General features: G+C 37.0%; 6 protein-coding genes and 1 long non-coding RNA gene across 7 annotated transcripts; 5 read left to right on the top strand and 2 right to left on the bottom strand.

Moving 5' to 3' along the window:
• The first annotated feature begins 865 nt into the window (after window positions 1-865).
• LOC124408697 lies at window positions 866-4,643 on the top strand. The gene is made up of 2 exons (XM_046885824.1): window positions 866-1,008; window positions 4,057-4,643. Exons 1-2 carry the CDS (start codon window positions 969-971, stop codon window positions 4,539-4,541), a joined length of 525 nt encoding a protein of 174 aa, XP_046741780.1. The 5' UTR covers window positions 866-968; the 3' UTR covers window positions 4,542-4,643.
• Window positions 4,618-7,505, bottom strand: LOC124408702. Its single transcript, XR_006929459.1, has 3 exons — window positions 7,495-7,505; window positions 5,167-5,330; window positions 4,618-4,640 (listed from the first exon to the last, which is right to left on the bottom strand). It is a non-coding gene; the product is annotated as an uncharacterized LOC124408702 (long non-coding RNA).
• On the top strand, window positions 7,506-8,431 carry LOC124408699. The gene is made up of 3 exons (XM_046885827.1): window positions 7,506-7,724; window positions 7,902-8,061; window positions 8,171-8,431. The coding sequence occupies exons 1-3, from the start codon at window positions 7,592-7,594 to the stop codon at window positions 8,331-8,333; spliced, it is 456 nt and encodes a 151-aa protein (XP_046741783.1). The 5' UTR covers window positions 7,506-7,591; the 3' UTR covers window positions 8,334-8,431.
• A 3,022-nt stretch (window positions 8,432-11,453) lies between these two features.
• LOC124408692 lies at window positions 11,454-12,509 on the top strand. The gene is made up of 3 exons (XM_046885820.1): window positions 11,454-11,902; window positions 12,017-12,200; window positions 12,295-12,509. The coding sequence occupies exons 1-3, from the start codon at window positions 11,479-11,481 to the stop codon at window positions 12,452-12,454; spliced, it is 768 nt and encodes a 255-aa protein (XP_046741776.1). The 5' UTR covers window positions 11,454-11,478; the 3' UTR covers window positions 12,455-12,509.
• Window positions 12,510-13,469: 960 nt separating this feature from the next.
• Window positions 13,470-15,149, top strand: LOC124408700 (27 kDa glycoprotein-like). Its single transcript, XM_046885828.1, has 4 exons — window positions 13,470-13,524; window positions 13,748-14,197; window positions 14,369-14,540; window positions 14,654-15,149. The coding sequence occupies exons 1-4, from the start codon at window positions 13,485-13,487 to the stop codon at window positions 14,814-14,816; spliced, it is 825 nt and encodes a 274-aa protein (XP_046741784.1). The 5' UTR covers window positions 13,470-13,484; the 3' UTR covers window positions 14,817-15,149.
• Window positions 15,150-16,407: 1,258 nt separating this feature from the next.
• On the top strand, window positions 16,408-18,128 carry LOC124408693 (glucose-induced degradation protein 8 homolog). The gene is made up of 4 exons (XM_046885821.1): window positions 16,408-16,607; window positions 16,737-16,863; window positions 16,970-17,364; window positions 17,839-18,128. Exons 2-4 carry the CDS (start codon window positions 16,743-16,745, stop codon window positions 18,013-18,015), a joined length of 693 nt encoding a protein of 230 aa, XP_046741777.1. The 5' UTR covers window positions 16,408-16,607; window positions 16,737-16,742; the 3' UTR covers window positions 18,016-18,128.
• On the bottom strand, window positions 18,118-20,423 carry LOC124408684 (nucleoporin Nup35). Its single transcript, XM_046885811.1, has 3 exons — window positions 20,265-20,423; window positions 19,971-20,081; window positions 18,118-19,687 (listed from the first exon to the last, which is right to left on the bottom strand). The coding sequence occupies exons 2-3, from the start codon at window positions 20,079-20,081 to the stop codon at window positions 18,818-18,820; spliced, it is 981 nt and encodes a 326-aa protein (XP_046741767.1). The 5' UTR covers window positions 20,265-20,423; the 3' UTR covers window positions 18,118-18,817.
• Window positions 20,424-20,644: the final 221 nt, after the last annotated feature.

The raw sequence follows: 20,644 nt of genomic DNA, 5'->3' as shown, positions 1-20,644 counted from the left end.
CATCTGTTGCTGTGTCATATGATCGACATTGATACATGATTCGGCAAAACATCGATTGTGTTAATACACCACCGTCACTTATATATCTTGAAATCTGATTTGGACCAACAGTAAGTTACTTAATATGGGGTCAAAAGAAGACACCGAACTGCGCAAATCCGTTGCGTGCTAGATTGTGTTAGAAAACATGTTCTCATATGTGATAGTAGAAAACACGCAGGTCTCAAGTTTATCACTATAGATTCTCTTTTTCACACCCCTAATCAATTATTACCACATCACATGATATAGATGATGTTTATCACACTATACGGTAAACTTGTAATTATGAAACACTTTTCACTCGATTGATAATCCTGGAAAAATTCTATACATAAAATTTGCAAAGACATATACCAAAACGAATACTTGCGGTAAAGTGTTTAGAGAAAAACTCATCGTCAAAATCATCTTCCCCACTAATTTTTCAGGTTTATCCCAAGAACATAAGGACCGTAAGCGTATTATCTTCTATTGACAGTGAATATTTTGCCCAATTGGTTCTATCGGAAAAATTTCTGATATTTTCGAAAAATCCTGAAAAATTGATTTGTTGGAAAGAAGTTCACCGATGGTTCTCACCCTAATCATCATGATAAATAAGATGCATATGTGCAGTGTTTGTTGTTTCAAAATATTTGTGCATATTTTGGGTCAGCTATTGAAAACAGCCAGGCTTGAAGCTATTATTAACTTGTCCATATTAGTAACGAAAATTATATTTACAGTAGCAGAGGATGTATGCGGTTGTAGGTCATAATCTTGTATATAAAAGGCAGTCGACCTTTAACTGAAATTCACGCGTCAACTGGAATTCGATCGACGAAGGAGCAGAGCAACGTGTTTGTGACTTCAGCGTCGCAAGTTCCACTACATAATTATTTTGAAAAACGTGTTAGTTGATCAGAGTCTTACCACTTCTTAACAAAATGGAGATCCTCACCGCTCTCAAGTTTCTTCTAGTCGTTGGTAAGTCACCACATCGTAGTAAGCGTCCCCACAATAGAAGTATCTAGTCCGTAACCGTGACGTGAGGTGTATTTTTTGGCTTTCTTTGAAGTTGTGTTCTAAAAATTTGGATCGATAAAAGCATGAAAATGTCCTGATTGATTTTTTCCACGTTGAAAAACTAGACGAAACCGTCCAGCAGAGTGTATTTGCAATTTTCACCTTACTCATTCTTGTCAATGCCCGATTTTGCAACAGGAATTCTGAACTTGGACGTCGCTCAAGCGGAACATCCAGTGATGTCTTCCATAAATCAGAATTACAGAGATTTCCAAGAGATGCTGAATTTCTTCCTTTTCATGGAAGACAATACAGACAGCTTTGATGAAACCGTCGTAAAAGCAAAGGCAAAGTGTAACGAGAATGGCGGACCCACCGCTTACGATACTGCTGTTCAAAACTTGAGAGACTTGGAGAATCCACTTAGGACCCTGATAAACGCAACGGAGAACAGCATCAAATCGATCGTTTCCGATGTTTCAAGCCCTCAGCAGAACAAAGATATCCAAACGGCTTGCTTCCAAGCCTTGGGTTTGAAAGAGTGGGTGACCATAAGCCGAGGTGCGATCACGCCTTGTTTCGACCTAGACGAACGCCAGTCTCTGGAATTTGCAGTAAACGTTTCGTTTCCAGTGATCGAATATATTTGCGAGAACAATGCGAGTCGCATCTTAGGTAAATGACTTCTACAATACAGATAAAAGATTATTTATTGAGTCAACCACATTCTCATACTGCCTCCAAACTTTTATACGTACGCAGGTGGCTCATACAATTGAACACTCGCATAACTAGTGAAAAGAACTCGGCATTTTTAACGAGCGTGGTATTTTCAATTTTCTACAGGATTTGTCGAGACCGGAGGGTTCGAATGTCTCATGAAAAAAAGGAACGATATACAAATCTGTTACTTGACTTCATTTTTCCGTCTATTAGCTGAATATAGCAAAACCACCGAGGCCACTGCCGCAATTCCATATCGAAGCAATCTTCCATCATTCGTCCAAGATCTAAAATTTTGCACGTAAGTGAAACTCCGCATGTTTCGAACACGATGGATATTCTTGGCAAGGATGTTCACATGTCTTCCATAATCACCTAAATTCATATCGAATTATTCTCTCTATCCACAGCATCTTCGAAAGTCTACAAGATTGTATCGTCGGAGAGCTGAACAATTGCCCGCGAAGGTTACCTTCGGAGTTCATAAATTCTATTATGAACATTATCAAGAGAGAATCAGGCTGCACAGCGTTACTCAAAGTACACGCAGAACAGGCTTTGCAGGTTCTGCAAATTTAAGACAATGTCACCCATGAAATGCGAAATACTCACTGATTCGTGTTCACCTGTTAAATCTAAAATACTGAAGTAACATTATGTAACGTCGTTGAATAAAACTGCATAAATAGTACATGACAAACATACGTTAAAATGTAATAAATCCATGCTGTAAGCTGAACAGTCAGGCGCTGTTTTTTTTTTTTTTTTTGTCTCTCACCCGAAAATAAATTACGTCGATAATGTTTGAGAGCACCAAACGATTTATTTTGAATACCGGTATATACTGCATCATAAACTGCGACACATACTATTATACATTGTATCCGCACTTTCATCGTATCGCCAATGGAAGTGCTTCAATACATCCAAAGAAACAAAACGCACCAGGGCTGGGTAAAATGGTATCTGGAATCCATTCGAAATGCAAAATGGAAAATGGTTTTATCAAAATTATTCAAAAAGCAAAATGAAAAATAGGTATTTGAAATGGATTATAAAATCCAAAACGGTTTTTAGAAAATTATTGTTTTTATTAATGAGGACATGTTACATAGAACATGCTAAATATCAGTCTACTTTTTACGTATTAAATGCAACATTTGCAATATGGGGTCAAAAGAAGACACCGAACTGCGCAAATCCGTTGCGTGCTAGATTGTGTTAGAAAACATGTTCTCATATGTGATAGTAGAAAACACGCAGGTCTCAAGTTTATCACTATAGATTCTCTTTTTCACACCCATAATCAATTATTACCACATCACATGATATAGATGATGTTTATCACACTATACGGTAAACTTGTAATTATGAAACACTTTTCACTCGATTGATAATCCTGGAGAAATTCTATACATAAAATTTGCAAAGACATATACCAAAACGAATACTTGCGGTAAAGTGTTCAGAGAAAAACTCGTCAAAATCATCTTCCCCACTAATTTTTCAGGTTTATCCCAAGAACATAAGGACCGTAAGCGTATTATCTTCTATTGACAGTGAATATTATGTCCAATTGGTTCTATCGGAAAAATTTCTGATATTTTCGAAAAATCCTGAAAAATTGATTTGATGGAAAGAAGTTCACCGATGCTTCTCACTCTAATCATCATGATAAATAAGATACATATGTGCAGTACTTGTTGTGTCAAAATATTTGTACGTATTTTGGGTCAGCTATTGAAAACAGCCAGGCTTGAAGCTATAATTAACTTGTTTATATTAGTAACGAAAATTGTATTTACAGTAGCAGAGGATATATGAGGTTGTAGGTCATAATCTTGTATATAAAAGGCAGTCGACCTTTAACTGAAATTCACGCGTCAACTGGAATTCGATCGACGAAGGAGCAGAGCAACGTGTTCGTGACTTCAGCGTCGCAAGTTCCACTACATAATTATTTTGAAAAACGTATTAGTTGATCAGAGTTTTACCAGTTTTTAACAAAATGGAGATCCTCGCCGCTCTCAAGTTTCTTCTAGTCGTTGGTAAGTCACCACATCGTAGTAAGCGTCCCCACAATAGGAGTATCTAGTCCGTAACCGTGACGTGAGGTGTATTTTTTGGCTTTCTTTGAAGTTGAGTTCTAAAAATTTGGATCGATAAAAGCATGAAAATATCCTGACTGATATTTTCCACGTTGAAAAGCTCGACGAAACCCGTCTAGCAGAGTCTACTTGCAATTTTCACCTCACTCATTCTTGTCAATGCCCGATTTTGCAACAGGAATTCTGAACTCGGCCGTCGCTCAAGCGGAACATCCAGTGGTGTCTTCCATGGATCGGATTTACAGAGATTCCCAAGCGATGCTGAATTTCTTCCTTTTCATGGGGGACAATACATACAGCTTTGATGAAACCGTCGTGAAAGCAAAGGCAAAGTGTAACAAGAATGGCGGAGCCACCGCTTACGATACTGCTGTTCAAAACTTGAGAGACTTGGAAAATCCACTTAGCACCCTGATAAACGCAACGGACAACAGCATCAAATCGGTCGTCTCCGATGCTTCAAGCCCTCAGCAGCACAAAAATATCCAAACGGTTTGCTTCAAAGCCTTGACTTTGAAAGAGTGGGTGACCATAAGCCGAGGTGCGATCACGCCTTGTTTTAACCCAGATGAACGCCAGTTTCTGGAACTTGTAGTAAACGTTTCGTTTCCAGTGATCGAATATATTTGCGAGAATAATGCGAGTCGCATCTTAGGTAAATGACTTCTACAACACAGATAAAAGATTATTCATTGAGTCAACCACATTCTCATACTGCCTCCAAACTTTCATACGTACGCAATTGTCTCATATAACTGAATACTCGCATATCTAGTGAAAAGAACTCGGCATTTATAACGAGCGTGGTATTTTCAATTATCTACAGGATTTTTCGAGACCGGAGGGTTCGAATGTCTCATGAGAAAAAGGGACGATATAAAAGTCTGTTACTTGCCTTCATTTTCCCGTCTATTAGCTGAATACAACAAAGCCACCGAGGCCACTGCCGCAATTCAAAACCTATTCAATCTTCCATCATACGTCCAAGATCTAAAATTTTGCACGTAAGTGAAACTCTGCATGTTTCGAAAGCGATGGATATCCTTGGCAAGGATGTTCACATGTCTTCCATAATCACCTAAATTCACATCAAATTATTCTCTATATCCACAGCACCTTCGAAACTTCACAAGATTGTATCGTCCGAGAGCTGAACAATTGCCCACGAAGGTCACCTTCGGAGTTCATAAATTCTATTTTGAACATTATCAAGAGAGAATCAGGCTGCACAGCGTTACTCAAAGCACCCGCAGAATAGGCTTCGCAGGTTCTGCAAATGTAAGACAACGTGAACCATGCAACGCGAAATACTCACTGATTCGTGTTCACCTGATAAATCTAAAATACTGAAGTAACATTGTGTAACCTCGTTGAATAAAACTGCATAAATAGTACATGACAATTATACGTGAACATGTAATAAATCCATGTTGTAAGCTGAACAGTCGGGCGCTGTTTTTTTTTTTCTTCTCACCCGAAAATAAATTACGTCGATTATGTTTGAGAGCACCAAACGACATTACTAACAAATTTGGCTTTCAGATTCGGCAAAACATCGATTGTGTTAATATACCACCGTCGCTTATAACATCTTGAAATCTGTTTTGGACCCACCGTAAGTTACTTAAAATGGGGTCAAATGAAGAAGCCGAACTGCACACATCCGCTGCGTGATAGATTGTGTTAGAAAACAAGTTCTCATATGCAATAATAGAAAACACGCGAGTCTGAAGTTTATCAATGTAGACTCTGTTTTTTCACATCCCCTAATCAGTCATTACTACATTACATAATATAGATGATGGTTTATCATACTGTACGTTAGACTTGTAAATATGAAACACTTTTTACTCGGTCGGTAACTCTGGTAAAATTTTATGCATTGAATTGCGAAATACGTGGAGCAAAATGAATACTAGCGTTTATAGGAGATCAGTTAAAAACTCATCGTCAGAATAATCTTCACCACTAATTTTTTCGAGAATGAACGTTTAATTCCGATGAAATTAATTATCTACCGATGTACACACATGAAAAATTGTGCACGTACACTGAATGTTAAAGAAAAATACCCGACGTGTACATCACTGATGTTGTAGTACCTACATTGCAAAACATTAGAGACATATTTCTTGTACGTGCTAATTTAGCAGTTCCAGTTGTAAGAATCGCCGTAAAAGTTTAGCTCCAAAAAATGAGAGATGCAAGCGTATTATCTTCTATTGGTAGTGGACATAACGTACAATTGGTTCAATCGTAACAATTTATAATATTTTCGAAAAATCCTGAAAAATCTATATTTGTCATAAAAATTCAACGATGGTTTTTACAGCAATCTGTACTTCTATACTTGTATTATGAAAAGGTAAAATCTAGTGGTATACAGGGTGTGATCTCTGGAACTGCTGAACCGATTTTTTAATTTTTTTCATTTATAGAAAGCTAATCTATTCCTGAGTAATATGAACTACAATTCAACCTCATAAAAATGAGTTTTGAATTCAAATTCTCAATGTTTGTAAATTAAGTTGTAAGAAAAAGCACTGCCTGATTGCTTCATCAGCGAGCGCTAACAAAATAGTTAGACATACGTGAAATATAACATTAGTGTAATGCGATAGATAGCTTTACGTTTCAGGGTTATAAAGCCATCTTTTGTGCAAGATTCAACCAGAGAGACACTTATGTCATTAGATGTAAATTTGTTTTACAAATAGATTTGTCTATCCGCGCGAAGCCGGGACGGGTCAGCTAGTCTGCATATAAAGAAGATCCGTCTCTAGTACTTGTTATTCAAGATATCTGTGTATGTTTGGGTCAGCTATTGAAAACAGCTAATTTTGGAGCTATTATTGACTATGTTCACATCAGGAACCGGGATTACATTTGCATTTAGAGGGCATAGATCAGGCTGTGGGTCATGATCTGGTATAAAAGGCAGTCGACCTTTAACTGAAATTCATACGTTAACTGGAATTCGATCGACGAAGGAGCAAAACAACGTGTTTGTGACTTCAGCGTCGCAAGTTCCACCACATAATTATTTTAAAAAACGTATTAGTTGATCACGGTTTTACCACTTTTTAACAAAATGGAGATCCTCATCGCTCTCAAGTTTCTTCTAGTCGTTGGTAAGTCACCACATCGTAGTAAGCGTCCCCACAATAGGAGTATCTAGTCCGTAACCGTGGTGTGAGGTTTATTTTTTGGCTTTCTTTGAATTTGAGTTCTAAAAATTTGGATGGATAAAAGCATGAAAATATCCTGACTGATTTTTTCCACGTTGAAAAGCTAGACGAAACCCGTCTAGCAGAATGTACTTGCAATTTTCACCTCACTTATTCTTGTCAATGCCCGATTTTGCAATAGGAATTCTGTACTCGGACGTCGCTCAAGCGGAAAATTCGAAAAAACTGCCCGTAAGTCGGGAGTTCTTAGTAATACTCGGGAACGTGAACGTCGTCTCTTACCCCGGAACGGAAAGTGATGAATTTGATTATCAACCCATACAAGCAAAGTGTACTAAGAATGGTGGACCCGCCGCGTTCGATACTGCCGTTCAAGCCTTGGCAGACTTGGAGAAGAGATATAACTCCGTAATAGAATTATGGGCAACGAAGAGCGTTGCACTTTATTTTCATCCAAACTCTGTGGAGGAGAAAGAAAATACGATCGAATATGTCCGGGGCTTCATCCAGAATTCGAAAGACTGGATGAGCCACGACCACATAGATGCAGTCAAATCTTGTTTGGACCCAGAAGAACGCCGGGGTGTCGACGTTATAGTAAACATTTCGAATCCAGTATTCGAATATATTCTCGAGAACAATGCAAGTCGCCTCACAGGTAATTGAATTCTGCAATAAAGGTAAAGGATTATTAATTGAGTCGACCACATTCTCACACTGCCTCCAGCCTTATACATACGTGTGCAATTGTGTTTAAAAACGGATGAAATAACCTCATATTTAGTGAAAACAAATGAGTATTTATAGTGAGCTTGGCATTTTTTATTTTCTTTAGAATTTTTCGCATCTGGCGCGTTCGAATGTATCAATCTCCAAGAGTTTGATGCCTGTTTCTACGACGATCCAACTTCCTCCCAGTCCACTGAAGCCATTTTTAATCTCACCAGTGACGAACCCGATCTTTCAAAATTCGCCGTAGATCTAAGAACTTGCACGTAAGTGAATCTCCGCATGTTTCAAATCTGACGGATATTTGTAGTAAGGATGTTTACGTGCCTTCGATGATCATCTAAATTGATAACGAATCATTCTCTCAATCCACAGCACGTTCGAAACTACAAAAAAATGTGTCATCGAAGTGTTTGACGGATGCTCGCTGAAGAGACCTTCCAACTTCGTACGTTCTGTTTTGGACATTGCCATGGCACACTCAGGGTGCGAAGCAATACTCGAAGCACACTCGGCACAGGCTACGAATCAACTGTAAATGTAAGACTGTGTAACCCTGTAAAACGTGCAAAACGATATACCGACAATAGATGATATTATTCCTGTCAATATTGCTAATTTATCATCACTCCTTCCTGAAATTATAGACTTTAAGCATATACCTACAAATGCGAAACAGTTTCGCAGGCACAGTATGACGCTCCTGGAAGCATTAATTGTGCAATGAAGATTCGGCGTATATAAAAGAAGTAGAGTCTAGTAATGGAAGAAATATTTACCGACTCGTATTAACACATATATCTAAAACACCGATGTGACATTATTTAACGTCGTTAAATAAAACTGCACAAGTAGTACATGATAAGTATATCCAAATATGTAATAAATCTATGCTGTTAGTTAAACAGTCAGAATTAAAACATTTCCTTCTCTATATGCAACGTTTATGCACTTAGTTTAAACAGTGCACAAATTCATATTCTGTTAGAGCCTTGTAATTAAGAAACTTGACCATCAGATTCGGCAAAATATCGATTGCAACGAACGCTATAGACGCGTAAATACCTTGAAATCTGAGTTGAACCAACAATAAATTATTTTATATGATGTCATAAGAAGAGTCCGAACTGCCCAAATCAGCTGCGTGGCAGCATGTGATAGAAATCATGTTCACCCAAGTGAACATAGAAAAAATGCAGGTCTCAAGTTTATCAATATAGATTATGTTTACTTTTCAAACGCCTTAATTACTTTACCACATTACGTAATGAAGATGATTCTTATCGTACTGTACGTTGACTTGTAATTATCAATGAAACACTTGTTACTCGACTGATAACTCTGGGAACATTCTAATACGTAATTTAAATAATGGCATCCAAAGATTAAGGCGAAGAGTTACCAACAATCTATGTGGAACAGGATATTTTTTAAACATCCCTTGATTGCTTGAAAACCAATCTTTAGACAACATAAATTATGCAAACTGTGTTGAACTTTGAAACTCTTTGTTTATATTACAGGTCAGCTGCTGGTCAAGGTTGGAGCTATTATTAAGTTACAACGACACATCGATAGACGGTCGTTGTTGCTGACAAGTGTACCTTATACCCTGCAATCTTTTAGGTAGGCGTAATGGATTTTATTTACTCTACTTTTCCATAAGCTGCTAAAAATTAATCCGTTTACTGACACTGTCACAGTGAAAAGTCAGTCAGTGTTCGTCCCAACTTCCGTGAACTTGTATCACCCACCCAAATATCTACCGTTGGATAAATAACTCAGCTTAAGAATGATAAGCTGGTATAGAAAGGCCATCCTCAACTCCAAATCACATATCAATAACATCAATGCGTTATACGACAGTCTGTACATCTGTTTTCCAACAATTCAACTTCCATTGCTTTATCACCACCAACAGTACCAACGTATGTACATATCACGGAAGTGAATGCCAATAATAGAAGAAATATATGCTGGTTAATGTTCACTGTTATCTGAAATACTGTTGTAATTGTGCGTGAAAATAAAGTGCCATCATCCCGATCACTACTCGTCCAGTTCTGAAGTATTTGCAATACTTTGGTAATCGAAGGTACCAGTCATACACGTTGTTCAAATAGCCGAATTTGTATCAGCAATACGAAGTTGAAACCGTGAAGACTTGAGAGACCAGATAATTATCTTTTATAACCTAACAATGGGTCATTTCTGTCCAGGTCAAAATTATCCATTATGATTTCTTGGTGACCCTTGTAGGTAAAATTTGGAACTGGGGGGGGGGGGGGGGGGGGGGGGAATGTTTAGAGAGGTGGTAACCTAACGGCTGAGCTCCTGCATTGTACAGCTCATTCCGCTTGTGATTAGGGCGCTGTGAAAATCAGTGTAGGACACAAACGACCCATCGTTAGCTGTAACGTAAGTAGAAACGATTTTTAATTTTTTTTATTTTTTCGTATAAAATACGTTCATCTAAGAAGAAAAAGTGATTCTACATTGGTCTCGAATTTTTTTTCTAATTCTGTCTTTCTGTCTTCCCTTTTTTTTTTTTTTTTTTTTTTTTTTTTTTTTTAAGCAAAATGGCGACACGTAACCGTCTTCAAAAGATAAAAAAAAAAACACAATTTTGTTGTATCAGGTGCGGAAAACCCGTATCCGAGAAGCATCTTAGAATTGTATGCTTAGAGTGCAAATAAAAAAAGTAAGAAAGAAAAAGTAGATACTTTTTTAAAATTATACGCAAAGTTTTTTTTTGTCTTTTTTTTTTAGAGAGATTTTTACTCCATGGTCAAGAGCTTTACCCCCACTTCAACTACTGAATCATATAGTTACTATGTAGTTGACTGTATGGTATTTGATCTGTTATATCCGATGATTCGTACTTTTGTAATTTATTGCGTGATTTCTCTTACATTTTATCGCATTTGCAAGAATAAGATAAATACTGTAATCAATTATACGCTGGTATGAATCATTGAGTAGCAAGTACTTCCTCACAATTAGTTTTAACCTTCATTTCTCCACAAACCGCTACCAACAAGGACCCAGCAGATAACGACAGGTCAAAGTCTTCATTTTTTAGTTTTGACAATCTATATTGACAAAACAAATATTTACAGTTGGATGCATGGATCAGATTGTCGGTGATGAGCCAGTACATGAAGCAAGTCAATTCCTAACACGAAATTATGTTTCAATCAAGTTCAACGATCAACGCAAAAACAAAGCAACGTATATGCTAGTCGAAACTGCATCGTCAATTCTGATAATTACACCGAAGGATAAATCATTCTGTACTTATATTATTGTTTAAACGAACTTTATACGAAAAAAATGAAGATCCTCATCACTCTCGGATTTTTTTTTATAGCTACGGGTAAGTTAACTCATCGAAATAAACTTCCACGCAACATGGATTCCTTATTCTATATAACATCGCGTTATGTGAACTATATTTTGTAGTTTTTTTTTGTTTTTTTTTGTCCTTGTTTTACAGAAATTGGAATAACAAAAATGTGACCATTTCTTTACTCAATTTTTGCCTGTAAAAATTGCATGACTCTCTCGAGCAATGTATAATTACCATTTTCGCCTCACTTGTTTTATCATAATCATCCACTCCCGCAACAGGAATCCTAAACTCTAATGTCGCTAAAGCGGAAAATTCAACGCTTGCAACTCGCATGAGACAGCGGCACATAGATCAGCTTAAGAAGATCATTTTCTTCATGAGAGGAAAATACTTTTACGAGACTCACGAAGTATTCGCAAGGGAAAAGTGTGAGATTAATGGCGGATCCACCGCGTACGACACTGCTATTCGAGGTTTGGAGAGCTTCAACAATTCCATTCACTCCATGCTAAATGCAATCGAGATCAATCTTAGCCATAGTACGTCAAACATTAGCGAGGATTTAACCTCGAAGGATGAGGATTTTGAGGAGATTTGTCGCGACTTTCATACATGGGAAGACGTGGTCACCCTGGCCGTAGATGCGTTCAAACCTTGTTGGGACCTGGACGAACGCCAGAGTGCTGAAATAGTTATGGTAACTATGTCTCGAATAATAGAACATGTTTGCGAAAACAATGGAAGTCGCCTCTTAGGTGAGTGGAATATTCTACAATATGGATGAAAAACTATTCATGAAAATGCCGATATTCACAGAGTCACAAAACAACTGATCGTTATAACGAGTGTGTGTTTCGATTTTTGTATAGCATATTCCAAGGCTCCTGAGTCTGAATGTTTCATCGCAAGGACTGATCGATTCCGTGCCTGTTATCGCAATTATGTCATTACTACGGATATCGTTGCCTATAAGTCAGTGCCCTTTACGAAAAATCGCGAAATTCCAATACCATTCAGAGTTCCAGTATTCAAGATAAACTTGAAAGAATGCTCGTAAGTTAAACAAAACTCCGCATGTTTCAAATTCTGGTATATATCTTATTAATAAACACACAATTTTATAAGGATTTATTATTTCTATGAACAGCGGAATGGATGTGATGCATAAATGCTTCGTCAGAGAACTCGACACATGCAAGGAAGAGACACGATCGAACTTGATTAATTCTATATTCAACATTATCACGAAAGAATTGGGCTGTGAAGCGCTACTCAATAAGACACCTGCAACACATACTACGTATTAACACTTTGTATCGGAGTTTTTTCGACTGACAGAATCTATGTCTGCAAAAATTTATCGTCGACCAGATACTTTTTCAAAGACCTTTCCAGTATAAAATTATTACGTAAATATAATGGTTCATTGAATTTAAAATCGAGCGTTATATTCTCGATGTAATACTACTAAATAGTTAATACTAATCATTCATCTGTAATCGTTGGACATATTTGCTTCATAAATGCAATAAAGAGAATTACGTGTTACAAATAAAACTACATATTTTTTCAATCCACGTTAGCTTTATGCTTGAAGTTTCGTCGAGAGTAACATTCATTCTTCATAATTTTTTCAAAGAAACGATACCCACTTCTACGATTACTTCTGCGAAGGTTTTATCTGAATTTACCTATAATCATTTGCGAATAAATGAGATCAGAATAGTTCAAAATTTGGTTCTATACGCCTACACACATGGTGACGACGTTCTTACGTTGCTGGAGCAATTCAACATTAACTCGTTCGTTATTATAGCTGAAAATTAATTGGTAAAGAAATCGACTCGTTCCGTAAGAAAGAGCCTAACGATCCCCTTAAATTGAACCATATGGACCAAGATATACCTTTGAACACGTCGTCACAGATGATACGAATTATACAAAGTCCATCAAGCTTTAAAATTCTGTTTTTACTTGGCTGTTATCAACTTTGTTTTGGCTTCAGCCGACCTGTCAGTATCAGAAATTTCCACGATGAGTATAGTAACACTGCGATAATAAAGTGTGTATATCAAACTTATCGAAATCAAAAGGTCAGAGTCTTCGTTCGTCGATAGTTGCAGGAGGCCGTATCAAAATCCATATGTTTAATCTGGGATACGTAGATCAATTGGTACATGCTGAGCAGTATAAAGAGCAATAAATTTCTGATTTAAAATCACATACTCACTAGAGTTCGACCAACGAAGAATAAAAACAACGTGTCTCTGAGTAGGAACATCGAAAACTCTGAAATATAATCATTCTGAGAGACAAGACAGTCTGTTGTGTAGAAAAATGAAGATTCTCATTATTCTTGGATTTCTTGTAATCGCTGGTAAGTTACTCCCGCAAAATAAACGTCTACTCAATATGATTTCTAATCCATAATTTTCGTGCGAAATATATTTTCTGGCTTTTCTGTAACTTCCTCTTCACATCTTCTGGTATTTTAGAAAAATATATTTTTATTTAAATCTCCTAAATTTTCGCCCGTCAAAGCGTTACATGAAACTGTTCTTTGTCTTTGTTATTCTCGTCAATACCTGCTTCCTCAACAGGAATTAAAAACTCCAACATCGTTCAAGCGAAAGAGTCAGAGCCTGAAACTGGCGTAAAGGAGCGGTACATCAATTTTCTTAGGAAGATAAATGTTTATCCTTTAAGTGGAGAAGATAGTGATGAGATTGATGAGCAACAGATACAGGAAAAGTGCAACAATAATGGTGGACCGACCGCGTACAATACTTCCCTTCAAGGCTTGGAAAGCTTTCAAAATTCTGTTCAGTCCATAATAAACAGTATAAACACTACCGGGGACGGGAGAACGGAAAAGGATTTCGCAGACGTTTGTCGTTCTATCCAGAATTTAAATAACTTGGTAACCCTGGCCGTGAACGCGGTCAAACCTTGCTGGAACTTGAACGAACGCCAAGCTGTCGAAGTGATAGTGAACGTTTCATTTTCACTTGCGGAATATGTTTGCAAAACGAATGGAAGTCCCCTCTTGGGTAAGTGAATTTTGGAATAGATATAAAAGATTATTCATTAAGACAACGTCATCCTGAAAACGCTTCCAAACCAAGTGTATGGTATGTCTATAATGGGTGATACTTTAGATCCTTGTTAGTATACGTAAAACATTCGCCATTAATTATCGCGGGATTTTTAATTTTCTGTAGAATTTTACACGGCTGATGGAGTTAAATGTTTGAACGAGATATCGGATAGTATGGATAATAATTGTTTCCCCGACAATTCAACTTTTACTAATTCCATTACCTACAGTGGTAATACTGCAATTCCAAGACAATTCAGTCCTCCAACAACCACCATAGACAGGCAGTACTGCACGTAAGTAAAACTGGAGATATTCCAAACCTGTGGAAGATTCTTCTTGTGGATATTCCTGTACACACTTTCAATGAAAAATTAATTTGATACTCAATTATTCCTTGTATCAACAGTGATATGGAGACGGCGCAAAATTGTGTCATTAGAGAGATGAACGCGTGCAAGCAAAAGACACCTTCGAACTTCATAAATACTATTTGGAATATTTACAAAAAGGGATCAGGCTGCGAAGCGATACTCAAAAAGAATGCAGCAAATGCTGTGAACAGTGCGTAAATGTGAAAATACGCAATCTAACGAAACTTATAAAAATAAAACAATATCACAGGAGTAATATATGCTAAAATAGTATCGTATACCGTTATCTCTAATGCTGCAACAGCGATCGCATAAGTATGTAGTATTCGTACCACGCATATGTTGGTTTATGGTACTATCTCTTATAAAAATGCTAAAAATTCTCGACAGGATCAGACACGTTTCGGACAAGATACTTACAGGATACTGACAGACACGGACAGATACGAATCGAATCTGTAAAGGTCTATCCGAAACTCTTGTCTGTATATTGTATCCGAATGTGTTAGATTGGGTTGAATTTTTTCTGTTGGGATGTAATAAATTTATTCAAACTAAACAATTAATGATTTAAAATTTGTTCCTTTTGAAAATATGTAACATAGATTTTAGTCCAGTGCAGGTAAAAATTCATTGTCGTTTTGAGACAGTGAATTTTTATGACAAATTGTCGTTTGCTTAAGAAATGAAAATGAGAGCATTCTGTACGACAAATAACACTTATACATACTTTTTAAAATCACGTTAGTTAATTATCAAATACGGTGAATAGCATTTTATATTTTTCGATACATTTTTCACGACTTTGAACTGTGGATGTATAAACAATAATTACGAAAACCTGTAATTAGTAACATACTTTACCCCGATATCATTTTTTCTTTAATGTGAATCATGAAATGGTTCACACTCATCTTCTAGGACAATTTCGATCAAGTACAGAAAAATCGCTGTGAAAGTTCTAGTGGAAATATATAAAAGATTGATTTACTTTGCAACCGCAGACAGCCAGATGGTCGTACAGTGATTGTTTATGCTTTTGTTATCTGTTTTTATTAAATTATACTTTTGAATACCTATAATACCTCAAAATAAAACTTCAATCCTGAGGCCGCAATGATTGTATACATTTTCTTACCCAACAGGTAAGGACAGCTAACATCCGTACAGGTTTCCGTGCTATACGAATATGAATTTATACTATTATGGAAGAATGAGTTGTGAAGTTACCAATAATATTCAATAATGCAGGATGTTCAGTGTTCACATATTACGCTACTGTCTAAAATTGATAAAAACAGTATTCCGGGCCTATTTGGGATACTGATGTCTATGTATTAAACTCTCTATGGTTATGAATTCTGATAACAAATATAACATCGGCTGCACTCGTCTCTGGGCTGCATGATTACCGCTGATGTACCGTAAGGATCGGTAAAATTTTGTTTTACTAGTATTCCGCGCTTATTATGTAGGGTGCGTTCTGAATCTAGCTGGCGGTGCTGAAAACTCCCTAGGACAGAGACAGAGCTAGTCACGAACTCGGCAGTGCAAAAAAGATAAGAGATTGTTGATATCACTGGGAGCTAATTTCGGAACGCTTCCTTAGTAGCGTTCTCTGATGGTTCTCTGACATGAAATTTATAAGATATTGGAACTAAATCAAACAGCTCAGTCGGTAAGCACATGTTGGTAACCACCCAATCACAAGCGGAAAATCTCAGGGTTCCTCTCAAAAAAGGCACAAACTGAAATGCAAAGTGATTGCGTTGACTGAAGAATACTGAACTCATTGTCAGTGAACGGTGAAGGTAGTTGGTCTATCTATAAAAAAAATAATTTCTATGGCCATTGGTAGATCTGAACGCGTTGTTTATGACGTTCTAGCGTGGTGACAGTTGCGAAAATCTTTTTGTCAGCTGAATCTCGACGATTTTTTCTCTTATTCCAGTTGGATCGATTAATTTATTCTGTTACAACGATTGGCGGGTAGGTTGAAAATGATTTACAATCAAAAACCGAGTCACAGGTAGCGCGTACATTGTTACAATTAATTTGTTGTCAAATTTCACAACTCATTGACCCCTAAATTTTTTATTTCCCCGTTTCCCTTTGTAGGGAATAATGAGTTTTCCAGACAAGCAGGACAGCGTGACAAAAGACGAGTGGGTTGCCAAACTCGAGGATGGGTCTCACATACAACGTGTTTCCATGAATAACCTAATAATGAATTACCTCGTCACAGGTAACCTCAAGTCACTATTTAAGATATAGTTTAATAGAATAAAATGAACCAAAGCAAGTACTGGATTCACACATATTATCAATCCACATTTTGTTCCCATGTTTAGAAGGCTTCAAAGAAGCGGCAGAAAAGTTTCAACAAGAATCTGGAGTCGGGCCGACGGTCGAACTCAATTCTTTGGATGATAGAATTCGCATTAGAGATGCTATCCAAAATGGCCGCATCCAAGAAGCCACCGATCTGGTCAATCAGCTACATCCAGAGCTGCTGGATAATGACAGATATCTTTATTTCCACCTGCAACAACTCCACCTCATAGAATTGATACGCACAGGCCGAATCGAAGAGGCTCTGCAGTTTGCTCAGGAACAGTTGAGCGAAGCTGGGGAATCTGATGATAATATATTAAGTGAGCTAGAGCGCACCTTGGCCTTGCTAGCATTCGACGAACCACACAAAAGTCCCTTCAGTGATCTTCTACACCCGACGCACAGACAGAAGGTAAATTTTCGTGAGTCAAAAAGCTTGATTAAGGATCTGTAACGATTTAAGAATACCCTAAGTCAAGAGTTTCACCAATAGTGTTGACAATTGAATGAAATTTAAGAACTTACTGAAGGCTTTATTGCATTCTGAATCCATATCGCATATTTTCAACTACATTGCACATGTGGAATAATGCTATGCAACTAAGTTTTTCTAAATAGCAGTAATAAGTCATAAAAAGTTTTGATTGTACACAATACGAAAAAATATTGCTCCAATACACAAAGTATTCTCATTTGAGGTCGCTTCAGCTGCAACAAAACTGACACAAAAAGTAATTTAACCTTCTTCCATTTCTACATCAAATTAATATGACTATAAACTGAAAAAGTTTTTGAGATAAGTATGACTTGATGAAACCTCTATTTAACTACCACTTCAAGTTTTTCTTTTAACCCAATGTTTTCTTAATATTATCATATGTTACAGATTGCAAGTGAGCTGAATGCTGCGATCTTAAAAATGGAACACCGCGAGACTACCAGCCCTAGACTAAATAATTTATTAAAAATGATACTATGGGCTCAGGATGAGCTGGATACCAAGAAAGTGAAGTATCCCAAAATGACCGATTTGGGTAGTGCCACAATCGAAAATCCAAAGTAGTATTAATTAAGTGAAATGATGTTATGAGAGATGTCATAATTCAGAAATTTATTTATAGGAGTATCCTTGGTAATGTGATTAAATTAAGTCTTAAAATAAATGTTTATCTTGTATTCAACTTATCTTTTTATTCGTGCAGAATATATTTACAAATTTTAAATCCTACCATAATATTTTACTACATTCCTGAACATCGGTATGCTGTGTGTGTTTTAATCAGAAAGATGTTAACAAGATTTCAAATTTCACTGGCCATCACAATACGACAAATCTAGTGAGTTATTAACACACGCTCCTTGATTGACTTGGATAATAATACATGAATGAAAAATATGTTTCCTTTATTTTATACACAATTACATGATGTTGGCCTAATAGTAAAAATTAAAAAAAAAAATGAGCAATATATTGTAACTTTAAATGTTATCAATAGGATACGGAAAAATTCGCATCCAATTTCTTACACATTACAGTACGTCATGAATGTTAGAAAATACATCTTTGCAAATTACATGCCTATATTGAAAAACTGATATTGGCATTTGTTATTTACTGTTGATTGTTGGACATTGAAGTATATGGATTGATACCATATTGATATTAGCGTGACAATGGTGTTATATGATGGTTCCGTGACTATAATGAATCGACATTACTGCACCCTCAATTACAAAAATTATTTTCAATTACCTGATGCGAACAAAAAAACAACCTTACAAAATTATACTAAAATTCGTCACATTTGAGAGTAAAAACTGAATGGAATTACAAAATGAATACATTATGGCGAAACAGCATCGAGCTACCAGATGTACTCATAAATTTTTGAGAAGAACCCGGTAGACTTCTGTGGCACATTTTGAGGCATGACAACAGCTTGGGGGCTCAAGTGTTGGTTGTAGCCTACCGCTAAAGGACGGGCATTCTGTATTTTCGGCGAAGTAGGCGGTAAACTGCCTGTATAATCGGGAGATGAAAAATTTATTCTATCTGGTGTAGCAAAGCACCTGGTGCCACTGCTCAATTTGGAAAGATTATCTTTTTCTGATCCCAAAACCACTCCCTCATCTGTGCAAGGAACAACGCCTATCATTGTAGAGCCTGAAACAACATTGCCATTGCACGCCAAAGCTCTGTGCGCATCTTGCTCAGACGCACATTTTAGATGGATCCAATTACCCTGAGCATGAGGAGCGCCACGTTTCTCAACTACGCGAACTCTACTCGATATATGAGACAATACGGCGTTTACAGCATTGGGGGAAAAGCCAAAGACTGTAACCCACTGTTGAAGCCCTCGCAACGGTTCGTTAAGAGAAAGGTTTGCAGGACTGTCTAAGAACATGGTGTTGTTCAAATTTGTTCCCGACAACATTCTCGACTGATTACTAGTAACGTTTTGACCCACGCTGGGACTCTGCGGTACCATTGACTGCGAAGTTTCAAGCGTATCAAAAAGTCCTCTAGTTGGAGGACCACCGTTTTGCCCCTGTGAGCTGATTTGAGGACCACTAGGGCTCGTTACGTTACCGAACATGGCTTTTTGGCGATTCGTACGGTAGTCTGGGGTGCAGTAGTTCGAACTAGGTGATGATAAGCCTCCGCTGGTAATAGATCCAAATTGGGTATTTCTTGGGGTACCTTGGGGACTCATTATATTTAATCTAGCCGTCTGAAGCAAAAAAAAAACGAAAAAGTGAGATGTTGCATAGAATTTGGACTAGTAAGACATTTTGAGCATCAACGACATTTATGAAACATCATTAGAAATAGAGGTCTAGGGTTACAGCAAAAACTGTTCAATTGCAAGTGAATGAACAAGGTTAGAGGTTTACGTTTAAAAAACTTTTACAGTTTACAGAATTGAGAGATTACAGAGGTAATATTTTTTTGAAAAAAAAAATTGAAATGCCTTTGGAAGGTGACTGAAACTTCAGAGTTCTTGAGATTCTTACAGGATTAGCATCTCCCAATAGGAAATTGGGTAGATACGTGGAGTTTGGTCCTGGACTTCCTGGTGTTTGGACTGGACTTCCAACAGGAGATCCAAGGGTCATAGGCTCCATCTAAAATGCACACATTGATTCAATTTGCCATCAGAAATACACAATAACAGGTAAAGTTGGTTAGCAAGAGAGGTTATAATCTAGTCATCTATATAATAATTAGTTTTTATACTTTGTAGACAGAGGAATGGAAAAGAAGTACTCAGATGTTAAACTTGAGGTGTTTCTGAACCTTTATCATACCTTGATCTCTTGTAAAATGTTCTTCTCGATATAAATAAATACTTTTGACAAGTGATCACAATCGAAATCAACAGCCGAACATTTGAAACGGTGAAGTATGGAGCTTATCTCTCCATCTCGTCTACCGTGTGTTACAATACTCTAAGAAAAACTACTTCAGTATTTTCCCGTGACGAAAAACCACAAATTTTTTTGACGATCTTCGGGATATAAGTAACTTTTCTGAATTCCGATACGCAAGAGTGATGAAATGTCTAAATTCAGACCTTTTCTGTGCATTTCTTTATTTATTATAGGAATAAAAAGGTTGAGCTGACTCGATCGGTAAGCGTGCTACGCGGAGAAAGCGATTGTCATTGTAATAACACATCCACTCTCAT

This window comes from Diprion similis, chromosome 8 (assembly GCF_021155765.1).
Source record: "Diprion similis isolate iyDipSimi1 chromosome 8, iyDipSimi1.1, whole genome shotgun sequence".
Taxonomy (NCBI): Eukaryota; Metazoa; Arthropoda; class Insecta; order Hymenoptera; family Diprionidae; genus Diprion; species Diprion similis.
Note: the sequence above shows the minus strand (reverse complement) of the source record. Positions and strands in the feature narration are given on the sequence as shown.